At 33.7% G+C, this 22315-nt stretch overlaps 1 protein-coding gene across 1 annotated transcript; it reads right to left on the bottom strand.

The window, feature by feature from the left end:
• Window positions 1–9760: 9760 nt before the first annotated feature.
• On the bottom strand, window positions 9761–22166 carry LOC128182470 (MMS19 nucleotide excision repair protein homolog). The gene is made up of 26 exons (XM_052851104.1): window positions 22075–22166; window positions 21839–21887; window positions 21360–21463; window positions 21119–21204; window positions 20540–20690; window positions 20264–20389; window positions 19913–19974; window positions 19495–19656; window positions 18808–18885; window positions 18084–18164; window positions 17808–17865; window positions 17403–17557; window positions 16922–16997; window positions 15931–16138; window positions 15264–15358; window positions 15002–15109; window positions 14151–14394; window positions 13906–13999; window positions 13492–13563; window positions 12943–13069; window positions 12600–12757; window positions 11857–12043; window positions 11462–11544; window positions 10997–11164; window positions 10530–10690; window positions 9761–10007 (listed from the first exon to the last, which is right to left on the bottom strand). Exons 1-26 carry the CDS (start codon window positions 22154–22156, stop codon window positions 9974–9976), a joined length of 3009 nt encoding a protein of 1002 aa, XP_052707064.1. The 5' UTR covers window positions 22157–22166; the 3' UTR covers window positions 9761–9973.
• Window positions 22167–22315: the final 149 nt, after the last annotated feature.

The raw sequence follows: 22315 nt of genomic DNA, 5'->3' as shown, positions 1-22315 counted from the left end.
AAAATATATACGTACTATAATTGATAATTAATTTCAGGGGCAATTTTAAACGATTAACGGTATAACAATACTACAGAAGCGTATTAGTGCCACTCTATATACAAATGTATATATTTTTTAAATTCCAACTTGGAATTTCCAACTTTAATCTTGGAATTTCCAACTTAACAGTTGGAATTTCCAACTCTGAAGTATTTTTCTAACTTTAAAGTTGGAATTTCCAACTTTAATCTTGGAATTTCCAAATTTAAAGTTGATTGTAACGAAGGCTGTAGACATGCTTGCTTTTTCAGAAACCCGTCTAATGACAAATAACAGATCTCTCAATAAATTACAACTTAAATGGGTATAACTTGTTTAGATGTGATGAAATTATCATACAGATAACAGACCATATCCTGGCATTGCAGTGTATCATACGTCAGCAGCATGTTTCGAAAATATGAACTATTTTGGGATGGAAATTGTAGTAGACAATTTGAAAATCGTATATATAGATATATTCTTGTGTTTTGTGTATTGTCCTCCAAAAAAGGCTGCTTTTCATTCATACAAAAAGGTCTTTGTAAGGCAAAAGTGATGGTTTTCAGAAGCCCGCTATCAAAATGGGAGATTTTACATTAATTTAGTAGAAAGCACAAGTTTAATTGAATATGTGAAAGAGAGTTACCAATTAAGACGATTGATAAACCTACTCCAAATCATGGAACTATATAAGATCAAATGTACACAAATATTAACAATGAAAATATTTCCATGATTGGCACTTAAGAATCGTATTATTATGACCACAAGCCAGTATACATAGTTCTGCATTAATTGAATAAAAAAGTTTTGAAATTAATATAACTGTAGTTAGCTAGTTTGCTTTCAGTACTGTAGAGGGATACATGATAGAGTAGCTTTTATTAGTGAACTTTTTGGAATTTTTGTGTTAATAAATTTCAGAATTCTCACAATTGTGAATTCAGATGCCAACATCGGAGAATCTTTTTAAAATGAAAAAAAGATGAACCCTATCTGCCACAAGTGTTATACTGTTAAAGTCTGTTGCGTTTCTGCTGAGAAGCAGTAATGTGAACCAAAGTCGCGAGGAAAGGAGACGTGTGTATGTTGGTGTAGCTGACAGCACCATGGCTGTCAAGTGCTCTGTCTACGATCAAGAAAAGCTAAGAAACATGGCAGTTGGGACTACTATTATGTTCGTGAACATAATTGTCAAGCCAGACAATTCCATCACCATACTTAGCAAGTCAAGAGTGTGTAAGACTGGTCCTGTCAGCGTGTCAGCTGAACATGACAGGACAGCACTGGAATTGGCAATCCCACCCACATACCCAGAGTCTCCACTTATCGATGTGAAGAAATCACCTGTGAAAACCATGATGTCTACCAGAGGACAGGTGGTTGCAGTAAGTAATTTTAATACTTTTCTTAAATTTCTTTCATTCTTCCATTTCTTTATCGTTCAATTGCCTTATATTTATTTGTATGAACACACCGGTGATGAATAACACTGTAAACTGTAAAATAGATGTAACCTGTTTTTAACTGAACTTACTGTTGCATTTTAATGTATATTAATTTTATACAGGAGGAAATGACAAGAACAGTACTAGTGCGGGGAGGGATGTAAAAATTAAAGCCCTTGTTCTGAAGGATAATTCGGCCAAATGAAAAGTTTCTTTGTGGCGAGACCTATCCTCTACACATGTTTTTGTGGGACAACATGTCAGGATCATGCACCGATGTTGTTGTATAGTCACACAACAATGACAAATCATGGTCAACAACAAGCCGAACACAAATAGAGGTTAATATACATTTCTTTGCTAAAATTAATCGTAGAAATTGAATAAACTCGTCTAAATATTCCTCGAAAGTAATTCAACCTAGTATAACGAACCTTCTGAATTTTTAAAATTATGTTTCATTTAACAATCGTTTGTTGTTGGATTTCATAGGCTATTGACACCCCAACAGAGTAGGACTTGATAATAAACATCGTTGTCTTCACTTTGAAGGATGAAAACTTGCTGGTAGTCTTGGACGACGGAGAGATCTATCTATCATACAATATTTCGAGGAACCTTATGATGGACTTCTTGGAATGTTCTGAAATCGAAGTTGAAGGAGCATTGAGAAAAAAATGCCATTGCATGTGAAAATAACAACTGAGAACGAAAACATTCTATGTATACGGTAGCTTAAAAATGTATAGTAAGTAATCTCTCCTAAATTGTTTTTCGCAAGCCAGGAACCAGATTTGTTTCAAAAATGTCCCTGTAAAGCAGTATAAAAACTGTAACTGTTGTTTTATAAAACGCATTTATGTAATAGTTATTGATTGGCTTTAATTTTTTTCTTGTAAATAATTTCAAAATCATGTTGTACATAAATATACATGTATGAACAAATTGTAATGAAGTTTACGTTATTATTCACCGTCATGAGAAAGTAAATTAATTTTGTCTGTCTAGATATACATTTTAGAACTAATTACAGCAATGAACACTGTGAATTTTTTGTGGTCTCATTCTTGATGGCTTCTTAATGAGGATGAGTAAAAATATTCTCAAATTTATAAGGCACAATATCTACTAATTTTTTGTAGTTCATGAACATTTCGTATCACTGCATAATGTCAAAAAAGAAGCTTAATAAGCCTGTTGTAGCAGACGTTTAGAGCATATTGATTTGCACTTTGTTCAAGGAATTGTGGCTTTTCCAGCAGTTGACCATCTTCCGAATGGGTAAACATCGCATATATAAATCGCCAGATTTTCTCACTGCAGTAGTTGACGCCGACAGGGTTCCTAAACGATGTACGTGTATCTGTATTGAATTTCCTCCAGAAAGAAGCATGGTAATTAATTTTGTAGGTCTTTTTTGGTGGCAATTTTCAATTTTCAGCATTCCTGGACACGTAAGCATTTACCAAGACAATCTCTGGTATAAAGCCTTATTTTAACATCGGGAATCCCTCAAAAGGTTTCAACAATGCTTTATAAGATTTCATTTTAGCTCGCCTGAGCTGAAAACTCAAGTGAACTCGTCTGATCACTTTTGTCCGGCGTCCATCTGTCCGCCCCTCTGTCTGTCCGTCTGGCGTACTTCAGTTTTGTCACACTCTTTTTTCGTTACGTTTGAGGAAAAATATGAAACTTGTTGAACAAGATAAAAGACGCAATATCTTAAAATTTTGATCATTGACCTTTTATGCCAGCAGAGTAAAGTCAATATACTTAGTTTAATATTTTAATTGTTCTAGCATTATCATCATTCAGTTTTTGTGAAATTGAATAAAACATGAATAGGGATTTGAAACACTGTTATAGGAAATTCGGACTATAATATTTATAGAAATTGTGAATCAAAAATTAATGCTTTGTATCTTTTTACTGTCACTGCCATTCATAAACTGTATTTCATTTTAAAATTGTTAAGAAATTTTATTATTTTCACAAATATGAAAATATCAATCATAGTGTTAACTTTTGGGGACTTCTCTTAAAATTTCAAAAAATATTCCATGGCCAAAAATAACACTACCATGAAAGGTCTATAACGCACAATTGATGATTTCTTTTTCATTATCATTAATGAAGTATGTCATATAATTATATTTAACCAAGACTTTAAATCTGAAATAGAGCTCGAAATTCGTCGTTTAACCGAAATATGTGAAAGTGATATTCAAGACTTACCTGGACAAAGTATCGCAACAAAGGAACTCAGCGCTGTAATCATCAGTCTAAAGCGCCGTAAGGCTCCCGGTCATGACTCTAGCTGTCACAAACGAGCATATCATACACGGAGGGAGTCACTATAGTAACCTGCCTCGTGAAAATGTACAATTCAGTAGTGTCCTATGGTAAAATTCCTCTTCAATGGAAACAAGGATTGATTGTTACCTTATACGCCTTATACAACTATGACAGTTTTTAGACCAGTTGTCTTACTGCCTAGTCTATTTAAAATTTTCGAAAAAATTATTATGTCCCTCGAATTTGAATTTCTGATATCAAATCAACAATAACCCAATATATAAACAAAGGCAATGGTTTCAACCATGAAGCATCTACCAAAATTGTGAAATTCTTGACCCCTGTGTCAGGGGTTCAGGCTATAGGGTGGGGTCAATATGGCCATATACTTAACATGAATTAAATATTAGAAAATCTTCTTCTCTACTTTCATATATATTTGTTAAAAACTAAATGCATAATTATGTTGTCCATTAAGCATCTACCAAAATTGTGAAATTCATGGCCCCTGGGTCAGGGGTTCAGGCTCTAGAGTAAGGGCCAATATTGCCATATAGTAAAAATGTGTTAAATCTTCTTCTCTACTCCCATATATATTTGTTAAAAATCGAATACATGGTTATAATGTCCATGCAGCCCACTGCCAAAATTGTGAAATTCGTGACCCCTGTGTCAGGGGTTCAGACTCTAGGGTGAGGCCAATATGGCCATATAGTTAAAATGTATTAAACCTTAAAAAATCTTCTCTACTTTCATATATATTTGTTAAAACCTAAATGCATAATTATGATGTTCATGAAGCCCTCCACAAAAATTGTGAAATTATTGGCCCTGGGTCAGGGGTTCAGGCTCTAGGGTGGGGCTAATATGGCAATATAGTAACATGTGTTTTATCTTAGAAAATCTTTTTCTCTACTCCCATATATATGGTTATGATGTCCATGAAGCCCTCTACCAAAGTTGTGAAATTCATGGCCCCTGGGTCCGGGGTTCAGGCTCAAGGGTGGGGTCAATATGGCCATTTAGTTAAAATGTATTAAATCTTAGAATATCCTCTTCTCTATCCCCATATATACATGTATTTGTTAAAAACTGAGTACATGGTTATAATGTCCATGAAGCCCTCTACCAAAATTGTGAAATTCATGACCCCTGTGTTAGGGGTTCAGGCTCTAGGGTGGGGCCAATATGGCCATTTAGTAAAAATGAAATAAATCTTTAAAAATCTTCTTCACTCCCACACATGTGGGTAAAAAACTGAATAAATGGTTATAATGTCCACTAATTTCTCTACCTAAATTGTGAATTTCATTGCAAAATCCCTGTAGAATCTTCGGATTTTTTCAAACCATTGAATGAACATCGTCTGAATCAAGAGGTATTTATAAAATATTGAATAATTCAAGAAAATATGCGGCAAAAATATCTTGGGACATACTATAATCAAAATGTTCGACAAGGAGGTGTATTATCCTCATTTTTGTATCTTGTATTAAATATAGATGATCTTTAAACAGGTCGAGACCACTATATTTTGTGACGTCGGCATAAATTTGCATACTAAATTAGGCACCTGTTTACTTTTATCGACAAACCAATCAGGTGAATGAGTTGCAAGGCATTGTGGGCTACTACAAGTTTCAGTGTATACAAAGCGTATTGAAAATATATACCATTTTGAATTGTCCTTTGGAAACTCATTTTGAATGATTTTTCAGAATTTATGAAAGTAATATGGACAATTATGTCTGAACTTCAATTTCTATGCTCACATTTAAAAAATATTGCATATGAGGACTTATATCAACCTATTTAAATACCCCATTGTCAATGTTCAAAAGAGAGGTACGTCCTATTGAATTAAAAGCAGTGAGTTCTGTTTTTTTTCACGTGATACCCCATATTTGGGACAACATTAGTAGAACCACGCGTTGATATTTTCTTCAGGGACATTCATCAGAATGCTTAACGGACAAAATACTTTATGCTGCATATAGCTTGTGCTTCTGCGTTTGTATAGTTGTGCATTTCTACTACCGTGGCTACTAGTATTCACGTATGTTAAAAAATGTACAGTTACCTGTATTTATTTCTAGTGCACAATGATAAAGTCACCAATACATACATGTGATGTTTTTTTTCTTATCAAAATATGTTTGTACTTGTATGCGTATGTTTGTCAGTCGTTTGATACTGATCATTTTTTAAGCAACAATTAATCAACTAAAACAACAGTATTTTTTAATGTGAGCATGGAACAAAGTTAATGGTACGTAATCTTTAATTTTTTACCTTCTAAAGTAAAAATCAAGATGTACAAACATTCCGGCAAGCAATTAAATATTGTGTATAAAACAGACAAATACCACGTGCGTTTGTTGAATCGTAAACACGTAAAGACCACCATGCATTGCAACTCATTCACTGGATTGGAGAATCTGTTTGCCAAAAATACGGTCACGTGTTAAATAATGCTATCCATATAAGGTAGTGTACCCGACCTGTTAAAATAAATCTATAGTAAAATACTGGTGTGTTGAATGTTCAAAGTACTAGAAGTTGCTCCGCCTTAGCAGGCGATATATTTAAATTATGTGCATGGTGGGTTTTCATTCGCACTCGAATAGGTTTCGGGTCACGTGATCAGGTAATATAAATAGTAGGACCATGCTGTGGCGTGGCACTCTGAGCTTGCTCGCTAGATACCGAATGCCCTGCTTTTGGGCTGACAGATGGTTGTTACATGTATGTGTTTTTGTGTAAATAAAATAACGCTAGCGAGCAGCGTTCATGTACCTATATGTAGTACTTGTTGATTTTATGCATGTAGCATTTTATTGTTTTATATTCGGACGAACGTAGTGAGGGAGAATATAACATATTGTATTAATCTATCTCCATCTCAAGTCACTTTTAAACACTGCATATATGTACTAGTATTCAAACAAATGGAACCGAAAACTTCAAATGACGCCAAATCGAGGCGCCAGCGGGGTTTGTTCCAAAATTTACCTTGAGAAGACAGAAATATTGAGAGCCATATATTAAAGATATACAAGCCCCCCCCCCCCCCCCCCCCGATACGGATTTTCTGAATTTTGGGAATTATGGTTGTTTTTTTTTGCTTGTCAAGATATCTGAGGATTAGTCTAGCCCCCCCCCCCCCCCTTTCAATTTGGTTCCGACGCCACTAGATTATATAAATATAAATAATAAGGAATCATTCTTTGAATGTTAAGAGATGATAATTTCGGTCGGGGCGTGATCAAATCTATATGTAAAGCCCCTCGGGCTACATTGGATTTGATCACACCCCGACCAAAATTATCACCTCATAATACTTAAGAGTGATTCCTTATTCCTTATTTATCGCAGCTAAATCAAGTGTGATAATATTCTGCCAAAAAATGTAAACTTAATAGAAGCATACAAATGTTCTTAGGTCAATATTTGATTCCTGCTCAGGAGAATTACAATCATCTATAGACTTTCTACAAGGATTACAGAAGCATGCAAAAAGGGCCGTAGTAAGCACATTACGATCTTGGCTCGCAATTTCTCAATCCAAATGAAGTCATCAAATCCATCATAGGGCCCCCCGGGCTTTATTGGATTTGATCACGCACTGACCAAAATTTTCACCTCATAATACTCTCAGATTATAAATCGTTATTCCTTTAAAAGAATATGATATTGTGAGTTATTTCTGTATGGAATATTATTAACCACCTTTAAATACCGGCCCTTTTTGCATGCTTCTGTAATCCTTGTAGAAAGTCTATGTTATATAGGTGTGATTGTATTATGTATTAATGAGGGTGATTGTCCTCTCTTTTTAATTTTAGGCAACTTTGCAGTCGCCTTCTAGAGATATTTGAAAAGAATACCGTCTATTACATTCAGTAGTAACGTGTACATAAGGTACATAGAAAATGTCTACAATTTATAACAGAAGTCTACAGTTATATGATGATGTTTATGATAATTTCTTTATAATCTTATCTCTTCAATTAAATATAAAAAGGTAAAGTTTATCAATAGAAAATAACAGAAATGTTAAAATTTGTTAGTTGAATGTATAAATTAAAACACGTTATTCGATTTTTAATAAAAATGGTAGAAATTAATAAAATATATAGCTTGTGAACTACAGAAAGAGGGTACGAGTTATCTCCTCTTTATATTTGTCGTGTGATATTAAAAATGAATGAATTTTCTTTAAACTAATTGTTTGCTCAAGCCAAATAAATGTTCATTGACTTTTAGCATCTGAAGTTTGTCATACTTTGTATCCAACATAACTGTAGATATATCCACAATTAAAATCACGAATTTATTTTTTAAATGTAGCTGTTTTCTGTAGCAATATATCAAAATATATAAAAAGATTGGTTTTCATATATATTTTTTTATTTATTAAAGTCCTTTCATTCTTGTTGTATATGTGACTTGAAATTTCTCTTTTCGTGGTAAATGCGCATGCAATTTCAAGAATCTAGGTCATATCTATATACATTCAAAGTAATATAATTCAATTTTCAATTGTATGGTATAGCTTTCGTCTGAGTTCGTCTGTTCGTTCGTCTGTTCGTTTGTCTGTAAACTTTTTACATTTTCGACTTCCTCTTCAGAACCACTGGGCCGATTTCAACCAAACTTGGCCAAAAAACATAAGATGAAGGGGATTCAAATTTGTTAAAATGAAGGGCAACACTCTTTTTAAATGTGATATGATTAAAAATTATTGAAAAGAACTATACATGTATATCATATAGGTCATATATGGCCCCCATAATTCGCCATTTCTTTAAGTGTTTCAGGTACATTAAATTGTTACGTTATATTTTAGAAACATTCAGTTGATAAAACATATTTTTTTTTATCTACCGGTATTTATTTAATTGTTTGCATCCATCGGCAGTTTATTACGTCAGAAGTTACGCAATTTTATGATTTAATCAAAATCATTCAAAAATTGATAATTTTCGTATTTTTGAGCGACACCTTGAACAAGGAAAATATGTGTGTCCCTTATTAGTTTTGGGTGTATTTGTGTACAAAGAAAAGAAAGAATTACAGAAAATGATTATGTTCATTAGGGGGCCAATTTATTTCCATATCATAGAGTCCTTTGTTGGTATTCTTTAAAAATCTTCTTCTAAAAACCATATTGTTTTTGCCTCTTGTTATTTTTCTTAAAGCATCCTTAACATTAAAAAGCATCTTATCAATAACAAATTCCAGTTTCTGATTTGGTTATATTATTTTTAGAGCAATCTTGTGTCAATTTCTTTGTACATTTATATCTGTTGTCAAACTTTGTGCGTTTTAGGTTTTGTTTTGTTTTATTTTTTATATATAATAATAAAAACAATTTCTACAATTTAACACGATAAAAGTATCTTTCATTCGAATTTATTGGAATGTATCGTACAAAATCGATTCGTCGTGTTATCACAGACAAAGACACTGGAAAATGTAAATATTAATACGTAAAAGTCGGAAGATATAGTAAAATACATTCTAATGGATTTTTAACAAATTTCAAAAGAAATTGTCGTTTAATGTTCAGATGTTGCATTAAAGATTAAAAAACCTAGAGAAATACCCACCTCTTTACATTATTCTCTCTTTATAATGAAAGCTCTACGAATGGGTAATAATATTTAACTAATATGGCGGTTAACATTCACCCGAGGGGTACGCCAGTTCATTAAACTCGTAAAATAAGGCACTTTTTCTAAGTGACTGTGTTGCTTTATAAGTAGACCTCTGTTGTCTATCTGAAAAGTTTTAGAAAATCCACTTATCCATAACTTTCAGGAAACCTTGTTTTAAAGCCGATATGCATGCAAACTATGTTCCATGCATGATAGCGCGATACTAGCGTGGGGGTTTCCCCAAACACGTTGTTAAGCTATTGCAATTGGTCCCATCTTTTTAGCAAATGGTCCTATATTAATATAGGAATGCATAAAAAAAAACTGCACACAAGAGTTTTACAGTACATATTTATTATAAGCAAATCTCGCAAATATGTGGCCTCTGCCAAATACAGGTACATTTATACCACAGCATATACCACAATATTAACATTAGACAGCTAAATCAGCGATGCTAGGTGAGATACATCTGTACAAGTTTATTTACATTTAATATACAGAAACTATTTTTATTTATTCATTTAGATCTATTTATCTTTCAGGTCACTTTTTTCCACCAGGTTCTCCCAATAGACACCTGAAATAGAACATTTCAAGAGTCAAAACTTGTTACAAAATGAGATGTAAAATCCATCTTAGGATTGAAAAGTACTTGTCATGATAATAATGTTACGTATTAATGATATTTATAAACATTTTTTTTTAAAACCATTAAAATAAAATTGCTCGAATTATATAGCTATATATTAGTACATTTTACTTCTTCAAAAGTAGTTGAAATTTGAAGTTTCAATATCACACAATAACCTCCCTAGATAAAAAAAAGTTTGCTTTCCTTCAATAAATCCCACATTCTGTTTTGGTAAATTTACAGTAACTGTTTTAATATTTACAGAACATAAAAGTGTCATTATGCAAAACCTTTTTGCTTGATTTTCTTGCAATAAATGCCATATCTTTAATTACAACAAACTTTGAACAAAAAAAAAAAAAGAAAGATTTTGCCCAAGACATGTGACACCATCAAATTTTTAATCAGATGACCTATGAACCTTATCATATGACCTTTGAACCAAATCAAGATGACCTTTGAACCTACCACTCGTTCCTGGCTTTCACAGCCTCCAGCCTGACCAGTCGTTTCTTGTCGTCCAGCACGCCCTCCAGTGACCTGACTACCTGGGGTTTGTAGGGTAAGATCACAGGGGCGGGCAGGGAAACAAGCTCCAGCAAACATCGCAGGGCCGAAGTCCGCACCCTCTGTAAATACGAGCCAGTCAGTTACTTTCTGTATACTAGAACCTCTCTGGTTCATAACATAAAGAAAACTGAGATATTCCCATTCTCAAATCAAGCATTAAAACTAAAGAGGAAATACAATGCTTAATAAATTGTGAAGTTTTTAGCCAGAAAAACAGCACAGTCATTATTTTTTTATCTTAGTCAAAAAATGAAATTTTAAATCAGTGTTTATAAAACTGACTTTATTAATTTTAAAACGCATACTTTTTGTTCATGAAACTAAATTGTTTATTATCATTACTGACATCAATCTCTCAAGCTTACCATTGCTGGTTTGTAGGTGGTCAGTTTCAGGAGCTGGGGGATCACCGAGTCTACATGTTTGACCAGGAAGTCGGGGGCATCAGTGATCATTGTACACAGCGCGTCCATAGTGGACTGTTGTAACTGGACGTTATCACACAGCAAGGACTGGACCAACAAGGGGAACAACTGACAAAAAAAATACAGCACATGTAGAATAGACAAGAGGAACAATCAAAAGACATCATAATATTCAAATATTCTGATTGGCTTGTTTGCCTAATAGATATTTTAATATATTGCATGTGGGCTCATCTATAATGGGTAAATTACATAAATATCTCTTGGGCCAAATGGAGAACAGGAAATGGTCTTTTACAAGTGAAGATACAAAGGAGATTATTGATATACACTTGTACATAAAGTTCTTTGTAAGTGAAAAAGAGTTTTTTTCTTGGCCATCCAAAATTTACAGTCTATGATTACCTGAGGCAGTTCTCTCACAAGGACAGACTTGGGTAGAGACTGCAGACAGTGGGACAGGGCTATCAGATAGTTCTTCTTTGTCCCTGGAAAAACAACCAGTTGTTTGTTATATGTGATACACTTGTTTCAGTTATTTTATTTAAATGCATTATTGATTTCCTTGCTTTTTTGGTCAATACCTTTATCTATTAATTCCTGCACCTTTGCTCTATCATTTAAAAGACATTTGTTAATATGCTTATCAATACTTTTGCTCATTTTTCAATATCATACACATGCATTTCACCATTGAGCAACAATCCAAACACTGTTAATTTCAAAAACTAATCTTTTTTGGTAAAATCTCCAAAACCATAAAATTGGATATAACATTGTCAGTTGCAATATAAACTTACCTGCTGATGCATTTTGAAATCCCTCTGTGAGGCGGCTAGAATTTTCAGTGAAGAATCTCTGTTTATAGAGCATGCGGATGTTGGCATGCATGGACAGATTCAGGACATCCTCATACACTGTGAGTACGACCCCCACCCCCTCCGCTGCCCGGTCACCCAGGAACTCACTGTCCAGCAAACCAAGCAGCTTCAAACAGTTAAAATAGAGGTAAGTTAATTTTACAATAGAAGTGGATATTACCAGAAAAATCATATTGCAATACTTGATGGAATATGGCAATAAATAATGCAATACATTGGGTAAAACAGAAGTTTAAAAATTGATTTCATAACATCTTCAAATTTGTCATTGCTATGAATGAGTACAGGGTTTTGTTTCAACCTGACATGCATCAACTATAAACGTACTAAGTGTTATTTCACAACTTATACTACTGGTCTGCTTATAATATTTGTCCGAGATCTTAATCAATTACAATTAAAGTCTGCACAAGTTTTTGATAGAAATCAGTGATTTTTCATTAGCTTCAGAAGTTTGGAAAATCAAACCATGTTCAAGTAAAAACCTGCAACAGTATATAAAGTGGCATATAAATGAACAATGTATAGAGTTTATCAGCACTTTTTTGCAACCAATACTTATACAGCTCAAAGTCCTACCGATGAAGTCTTGATAACTCATCTCAGCTATCCATTTTCAATATTTTATTTGTTATCATTAGAAGGCTTTAAAGAATACTTACAATGTTTACAAACTTGTTGGCCTCCTTATGGCCTCGCATGACAAGAGCTTTTGTGACCCAGACACACTGCTGCAGACAGGAAGTGTCCGTACTTGTAGAGGTCAAGGTCTGTACATAAAAGTCTCGTCTTTGTTGTAAATACACTGCCATCTCTTCATCTATCAAATGCAAAATCGCATCACATAAAAATAATGATTTCACAATTGTTTTTAAGTTTAGCAAAAATTCTAAGTAATAGATCTGAAAAAAAATTAATATGCATGTACCATTCAAATTAAAAGTACATGTACATGGGCTTTAAAATTGTTCGATACAAAATTATTATTAAAAAAAATTAACATACCATCTGGAGCTTTATTTAAGATTCCTGCCAAACATTTGGCTGATTCAGATCTGGTGTAGTCTTGGTTACTTCTGAGTGACAGATCAGTCAGTAGTTCTCGATATTTCTGGATGTCAGGCATCGTGAACTAGAAGTTTAACACCATTCACAATAATACACATACTAGATGTAGATGAATTCATTTTTTTGGTGTTACATGTGTAAAACCTTTAATGTATGTAACCTACTAGAAGAAGAAAAATTATCGGTATTCAAGACAGATTTACAGACATAAGAACAGAGAGAGACTGAACATTTACATGTATACTTCAATATTTAGGACATACACACTCTTCTTTAAATACATTTAATAACATAATAATTGAAGTGTTCTAGGGGTAGCTTTACTTGTGTGCGTGTCCATAAAATTCATGTTTAAAATGAAAATATTTATAAGGTTTCCATATCAATGATATATACAATATATATATTTTCCTCATATCTGTTCTCTCAAATATTGCACACCAATTCAATTATGACAAATGGAACTAGAACCAAACAATCACTGACCTGGTTAGGACTGGAGCAGAGCGTGGGTGTAAGGAGAGTCACCAGGCAAGTCTGTTCTGAAGGTGAATCCACCTAAATCATGATAGATAAAGATAAACAATTAATAAATGTATCAAATAGATAATGATATGGAGGAAATCTGCAGGTAGATACTGGGAGAATATAAAGTTTCAAAAGTTTAAATTTTTTTTTTACAAAATAGATGTCATCTATAAAGCACATCAAAACTCTTTTGTTTTTAGATTTTCTCAACATTTGAGAACTGTTTCATTAAACCATCTGCTAATGTTAGTTTTATCCTTCATTACTATCAAATTGGGATAGGAAGACATGGAATATGTTAACATTGAATAATAAACAATTCTACTTGTCAATGAGACAAGTTTTTGGCACTTTTTTAAACATTAACTGTACCTGTAAAGGCCTGAAAGACTTCTGTTGTGTAGTATTACTGTAAGAATCCTCACAATAAAGCTTTGTGACCAAAGTATACAGTTTGGCATATGTTCTACAAACATAATACACAGTGGATTACTTTTATATATAAACGTGTGAAACTATTTTCAACAGATTAGTTTTCAAAATCAAATCGAAACTTTGGTTAACAGCGCTGTTTCATCCCAACTTCCAAAATTTTTGGGATGCTTAAACTACCTTACCCTGAATCTAACAAGGTGGTGATATTTCTGATGAACACAGACAGAGTCTGAAGTACTTGTGGACTAGACAAGACATCACTGTAATTATCAGACACAGCATTAGATGCACACATTTTGTAAACAGCGGGGACCGTTTCCAAAGACAACACAGATACACAGTCCGAATTTCCTCTGGCATACACAGAAATGTCTACTAAACATGATGTAATCCACAGGCAAGTCTGTAGGGCTGACTCACTCATGGCTGAAAGTAAAATAACAAATAATAATTTACTTGTTTTAAATTCATTTCAAATCTAATGCAATCTGCTATGTTTTATCAATGTAACATACTGTTAACATACTATATTTAGCGTGTACGATATTTGGCAAAATACGATTTTTCAACCAGTTAGCGTGGATTTGATTTAGCACATTTCTGAATGTACCTATTTATTTACTTATAAATTTTACATTTGGCGATGTACTTGATTAAGCAGGCCCCATTTTCCGCCAAAACCACAAAACTGAATACACAACAAAATGTTAAATACATTTATTAGTAATTCACACCGTAAACATGCTTAGGTAAATTTTTAACGATTTTGATTTTTTACTTGCCAGGAACACATCAGAACCAACGGTATTAAGAAAACTGGACATTCATTGCCTTGGACTAACAATAAACATGCTCAGGTACTAAAAATTGCCCTTTTATGCATGACCTTGTATAATTTAATTTAAATTGATATTGGTGTATTCGGGGAATGTGCGGTACGAAAAATGCTTTCTGTTGGTTTTAAAAAAGATGTCATAAAATTAGAGTAAGGCTCATCTTCTATCTTAAAAGATGTTCCCATATTACAGAGTACCTTGAGATTCTTGCTGTAGTTTGGACATCAATTGTTCAGTTGTCTTTGATATCACACTCTTGTGGACAGAAAAAATGGCAACAAATGGCAAAATGGCCTCTCCTTCTTCTGTTAAAGAGAATGAAGAAACTATCATGCATCTAGTAAATGAAATGTTTATGTAAAAATTGATACATTGTGCACCATATATTGTGTTTGTTATTTCATATGCAAATGTGCACTACATAGGAAATAAATGTAAGAAGAAAGAAAATTAAATTACCTGGATTAATTTTCTCTATAAGCTTTGGTAGAATTTCTGTAGAAATTTCTGGGTAAACTTTCATCATTTCCTTACATGGTTCCACACAAGAACTCCTGATTGATAGAAAACCCCAATCAAATAATGAAAGAAAAATATAAATGAATGTCATGCAAAAAATAAACACTCAAGTACATGCACTTCTGACCAACTACTGTATACCGGGAAATACATGTACCCCCCCCCCCCCCCCAACCCCCATTAATTTTAGCCCCATTTGCCCTCGTTGTCAGCAGTCAAATTTAAAACTGGGTGAATTCCTACGTCTTAAAGTATTTTTCTTCATTCACAATTTTGTCTAGGCGAATTCAAGGTGGGGTGAAACCGTTTGCAAATGAAAAGAGGGGAAAATAACATAGGGCGAAAATAACCCTGTAATGGTACTGTTTATGTTCTCATATAATCAATGCACACTGATGAAACTTTGCGTTGAAACATACATACCAGTATCAATTAAATGTATTGCTACTGGCAATACATTGTGTCAAGTTTTACATGTATGTTAGATTTATTCTTTTGTCACAGGGATTTTTTTGTTAAGAGCTAATGCATATCTCCTCCATTCATTCTCAGGTTTATACTTTCTATCTACATTGTTTTTTTTAACTACTAAACTGGTTCCCCTTACCTTACAAGTTTATCTTCAGAGTTCAAAACTTGCTCTAGAATGCACCAACAGGACGTTTTCATATCCTCTGATGCGAGAACACCAGGCAAGGTCAAAACTTGACCTAGACCTTGAACTGCAGCTGAGGTCAAGGTTCCATTCGACTGTGATGTTGACGACATTAGAATCTTGAGAGACGATGATATCATTTCTGATACAACTTTGGGAGCTGCCAATAAAAATCGTTTTGATTCATCTTACTTTCTATATTATGTGTATTTTCAAATGCACTTATATTAGCAGTATAATACTGAAATTAAATACATTGTTTTAAAGGTGACATTACACTAGTTTACTTAAAGTAAACCCTAAGTGATGATTTTGACAAATAGAATACCACTTGCATATGGACTTTTAAATCATCATTTGGTGATTTTAAAGATCCAGCTCTGTCGTCACCAAAATTTTCAAATCACTCAACTCAGTTATTTCCTCAAATCCTTAAAATATGTATAAATTTGAGGTCAATAATCAGACTTGAGGCTGAATAATGACTTGAGGACAGTTGGTGATGGAAGGGCTTGGTGAAAAAAATTTAAAGAAACTTTTTGGGGGGTTACATCTTTCATACATGCTGTACATTAGTTAGAATGCGACAAATAACAAAACTTGTACTCTTTTATACTCACACATAACCCCAGTATTTATACTCACACATAACCTCAGTATTTACACTCACACATAACCTCAGTATTTATACTCACACATAACCTCAGTATTTACACTCACACATAACCTCAGTATTTATACTCACACATAACCTTAGTATTTATACTCACACATAACCTCAGTATTTATACTCACACATAACCTCAGTATTTATACTCAAAAATTACCTCAGTATTTATACTCACACATAACCTCAGTATTTATACTCACACATAACCTCAGTATTTACACTCACACATAACCTCAGTATTTATACTCACACATAACCTCAATTATTACGTACCCTTTCCTCCAGCAAAGGTCTTGCAACTGCATAAAAACTTGACTAGCATTTCTATTATCTGTTTTCTTTGGGTTGCCTACAAAGATAAAAGCAATAAAATTGTTCATATAATCATCTGTATTTCAATGTCACACAGTGACATTTTTGCAGTCTAACTACTAAAGTTACGCAGCTTTAGCAAAGCTGTATGATTTTTTGATAAGAAGCCTTTTTAAAAAAACAAAACAATGGATTTTGTGAGTTGGTGCATCAAATAATTGGGCACAAATCAGATTTTAGGTAATATAATTTATGCATTTATATTTTTAAAATAACAGTACATTTAATGATTCTTATAATTACACTGTTTTTGTCATTTACAGCAAGCAGTGTTTCTAACAGTTTACATTACAAAAGGGCGATAACTCTCTGATTCATGAAAATAGATGAAAATGCATTTATTAAAACATAAATGTGATTTTACACTTTGATTGGCACTCACCCCGGTAAATTTGTTGTATAAATCTTCCAGGAGGGGCACTGTCTGACCGACCACAGCACAGCAGGCATGGTCTGACCCCAGGGCCAGGGCAAGGAGCAGGCGACATGAGGGGACAAACAGTCGTACGTCCTCGTCCAGGAAGTGACGCTTACTGTCTGAAAAACAAAACTTCTATACTTAACATCACATAAGGCACTGCCTGAAAACAGAAAATCTATTCTTGAAACTTAGCACATACAAGAAGATTTACATGAATTCTTGTCTCATCCGTTCATAAATCAGTTACTACAGGCTAAAGTTGTAAGTGGAATAACAAAAAGGCACACAAAAAGTAATATATGTCATGTAGCAGTGACAATCTTTGAAATCTGGCATTAAAAAAATGTTCGCTTATCTCAAACCAACCTTGCATGACTTCTTTGATAAAAACATCTACATCTGAATCTTCTGTAGAAAGACCAGGCTACAACAGATAACAATGACAGCTATATCAAATTATATTTTAATTCTGAATTCAAAATTATACACTTAGTATGAATTATGAATGACTATATGTTTGGGTTTAATTGAGAGAGAGAGGGAGAAAGAGAGAGAGATAGAGACTAATGGGTGATAAGGAAAGAGGGGTTATCAAGGTTTCAATTAGCTAGCTTTTAATTTAGAACTAGGACATTGAAATACCTGTGGGGACAAGGCGGCTGACATAGCAGTGAGGGCAGTCTCTGCAGCCGACGCCAGCTCTGGTGTCCTAGGACTAAATATCTGAAACACAATGCATACATCAAATACTGTAAAATCATTTTTATTCGTGGTCGTCAATGTTCGTGAGTAGCCTAATTTTTATTTTGTTCGTGGGGACATAATTTCGTTGGCAGCAGGTTCTATTTCGTAAAAAAATATATTAAACATAATTATGCTTGCATATACGTTCTTGGGGATGTATATTCGTGGGCAAAGGCAACACACGAAAGCCACAAACACTGGTCCCCCTAGAACAATGATGATATCACAGTACTGTAGTTTCATGTTTCATTCATATTCGTTCAATACCAACTTTCATTGAATCTGTTGTTGAGTTGACCCATGAAATGAATTCATTTGTCATTGAAGTGGAACATCTAACAAGTTTACATATTGTATAAATCGAATCATAGGCCACAAAATTTACTCATTCTTGAAACTGTCAATTTCATTAAATCATTAAACTTGATGAAAATTTATGCCCACAGATATATAATAATAAGAAACAAATGTACATACATGCATTCCATGTACCGCAGATAATGAATTGTTAAGTTTTCACAGTCCATTCTCCCCTTCATTTATGTCTCACTGACCCCTACATAATTATAAGCATTTTGATTGGTCAGTACTCACCTCCTGTTTGATACACCTCAGTACTCACCTCCTGTTTGATACACCTGTAGAGAGGAGCCTGGAACTCCTTTATACACTTTGATCCATACACAACAGCACTCTCAGCCTGCAATTACAATTACAGTAATATATAAAGTTAACCCATGTACATGTACAGTAACTATAAATCTCAAGCTGGTTTTGGCAATAATTGTTCAGTTTATTAGACTATACATGTACTGTATACAGTTTTATTTTTGCCCCATGTAATTTTCGCCCTTCTACACTTTCCAACAGTTTTGTTCTGTCTTCAATTCGCTCAGATACATTTGTGATTTAAGAGAGATAAACTGAGACATAAGTACAGGTATTTGCTCAGTCTAAAAACTGACAGCTGACAACGAAGGCGAAAGGGGCGAAAATAAAACGGGGGCGAATATTTCCCTGCATACAGCATTGATCGTCACACAATCATAAGTTTAAATTGTTCTTTTGGGAGTGTGTATTTAGGTGATGTTAGATTTCATCCAAAATTTGTTTCATATATTATGGGTAGGGAAGAAGACACTCTCAAGGCAGTAAACATGTCAATAATATTGAATCCTAGATGGTTGATGTGTTAGCAGTCTACCATACATTTACAATTGCCAAAAAGTATCTGCTATAGCTTACTAGCTTATAACATTTTAATATGTCTTCAATAATTATTGCTCTTCATGCAAAAAGACATATATACCAGTGTAAGCAGGGAATCCAATATGGCGCTTTGAACATCCGACTGCATTTTGTCAAGAAGTAAGGGAACACCCAAAGGTCCGAACTCCGGGCAGGCTGACAGACATCCACGTAATCCGGAGATCAGGTCCTCCCGAGTGATTCGGAACTCATCGTTGGGTGGCTGAAAAATATGATATTACAGTTTGAAATCTTGCATATCAGGCGCAAGTTGGTTCCATGTGCAAGAGAAATAACAAATATCAGGAGTTCATTACACAATGATCTTTTTTATACAAATATATGACTGTGCATTTTATTTGTCATCTATTCCTGTAGAAGATGCTTACAACTTCTTTTTAAAAAAACAGTGAACAATCTTTGGGGTAACTGAGAAGCTAAAAAACAAGACACTACAGATGTTGGAGTCATAGTCTTACCGGAGTGAAATCTATGGGGAAATAACAAGAAGTGACCTCAAACATCTCCTCCACAAAGGGACCTGGAAAACAATGGCAATGAAAGGATAGGTTGTGTGGCACATACATAAATGAATGCATATATACACTGAAAATTTTGAGCAAACTTCTCAAACATCTGATTACCTAGCATATACCTTGGTACATAAATTTGCTTTTCACAGAACAAGGATTTTAAGTATACATGTATTTGTTTGAAATATGGTACAGGTATAAATTAGCTTGTATTTAATGCAGTGAACCTGATACTGCACAAGAGAAGCAAAAATGTGATTACTGCTAAATTACTGACAAAATATAGATACTGCTTACCTAAAGAGAAATTCAGAATGATGGTTCTAGCACAGTGGAATGCCAATAAGAGATTGCGAGGGTCTTTCTCTGTATCCATGGACTGAATAAAGCCAAACACAAAATCATTTCCCATCTTCTGTAGTTCTGCAATAAAAACGCAAAGTCAATGCCCATCTTCTGAAGATCTGTTTTAGTCTTTAAAACAACTCAATACTTCAAAAAACGAGAGTCTTGCAGACAATTCTGAAATTAGTACCAGTATCTGTGGAAACATTTTCTGGATTTGGATTTTACCTGGGAGTTTATGGCTGAGTAATGTGGAATAAATGTTGTACACTGCACACCTGTCTGTCTGTGATAGGGTTTGAACCTGAACCTCTTTGAATATTGAGCGGCATATCATATCGGCACACCCCTCAGGGAGATTTGATCCATTCCCTGTCACCTTTACAACAGAAACATGAAAAATCATGATATACCGGTATACATGTTATCACTTAGCTTGAAATATCATATCTGCAAGACAAAGCATATATTTGTATGTAAATTTCTGAAAGTTGTATTTTCTTTACCTTTGAAAGAATGACCATCATGAAAGGATGAAATAATACTTTTGAAAGCTTGTAGCTTTTTAATAAAAGATCTAAACAACAAGGAGAGAGAATGTATAGATTTTTTCCTGAATATTTGAACCCATCTAGAATATATCCATTAATATTCTTAGTTTATTACCAGGAGGTAACACAATATACATTAAACAGGGAATATTTTTTCAAGTAGCATAAGAATTTCTACAGGTCACATTAAAATGGTTGAAGTTCTAGATAACAGATAAACTAGCATGCAGTCAAAATGAAATTGGCATTGCCCTACCAGAGTCAGAATGCCTTTGAGGGCCTGAGGCTGAATGGAGTGGTGATCCTGAAGTCTCTCACAAAGGTAAGTCACCATTGTCTTCACTGAAGAAAAAAAAATCACAATGATAATTCTTCAGCAGGTTTTTTTCATTGAGACCATGCCTTTATTTACCTGTTACATATAAACATATGTATCTGTATAACTTTTTTTTGCAAGCTGAAATCTCAAAGATCATAATTTTTTTATATCAAAATACCTTCCATTGGTGAAAGGACAGTGTTTGGAAGCTTGCCAAGAACCTCGGACAGTAACTTGATCACACGTCCCCTGATCTCATGGTCCTCACTGGTCAAATGCTCCCTGGTAAATACAGATTTCAGAATAAACATTTGATGTTTAAGTACATGTATGCTTATAATTAAGCTTAGCTGCACAGTGAACAGCAAATACATTTTCGACTCTAAATATGAAATGGGTTTTAAATTGCTGAATGTGTTTTCATCAAGTAAAGCAAGAGCTAGGAGGCAAAGCCTGTGTCACAAAGCAAGGCTTAATGGTAACATGCATTTTATATGTGCATTTTACACAGTTTATTTTCTCTTTCACAAAAATCAAATTGCACTGTTAAAACTCCAAAAAATCCCACTTGATCTAACAGTTACACTGTTTACAAATTATGATATGCAAGATAGCTTAGACTTTTTTCACTGCATGATTAATCACAAACAAACTTACCCAATGCTCTCCACGAGTTCAAGAAGAGAAACAGATTTCCCTTGAAGCCCTAAAACTCATAAAGGTTAAAATCAGTCACTGTCATCCTTTTCTATTCAATTTACACGATTTCATAATTATGTAGATTTGGTACAGTGTTGACTCAATAACTTTATTAAAAGGTTTATTTGAAATATAAAATTTGTTCAAAATTCCACAGAACATACATAAATATAACTATTCATAGTTTAACACACCATTACTAAGGACTTCAACTGCAGAATTTTCCAAAAGTTTGATATATTTTTCAACTTCACTCTTCCACATGGGCGCAGACATCTTTAAATGGATATATATTCGGTGAACATTTATTGTACAGAAATAACAATTCCGAATTAGTTTTAAATGCATAATACCATGCATATTCACTTCAGATAATTTGCATGATAATACTTTTTATGACATGTGTTTACTAAAACAGTTTTCACTTAAATTTGT

This window comes from Crassostrea angulata, chromosome 4 (genome assembly GCF_025612915.1).
Source record: "Crassostrea angulata isolate pt1a10 chromosome 4, ASM2561291v2, whole genome shotgun sequence".
In the NCBI taxonomy this organism is placed as follows: domain Eukaryota; kingdom Metazoa; phylum Mollusca; class Bivalvia; order Ostreida; family Ostreidae; genus Magallana; species Magallana angulata.
This window is presented reverse-complemented; position numbering and strand designations above follow the sequence as displayed.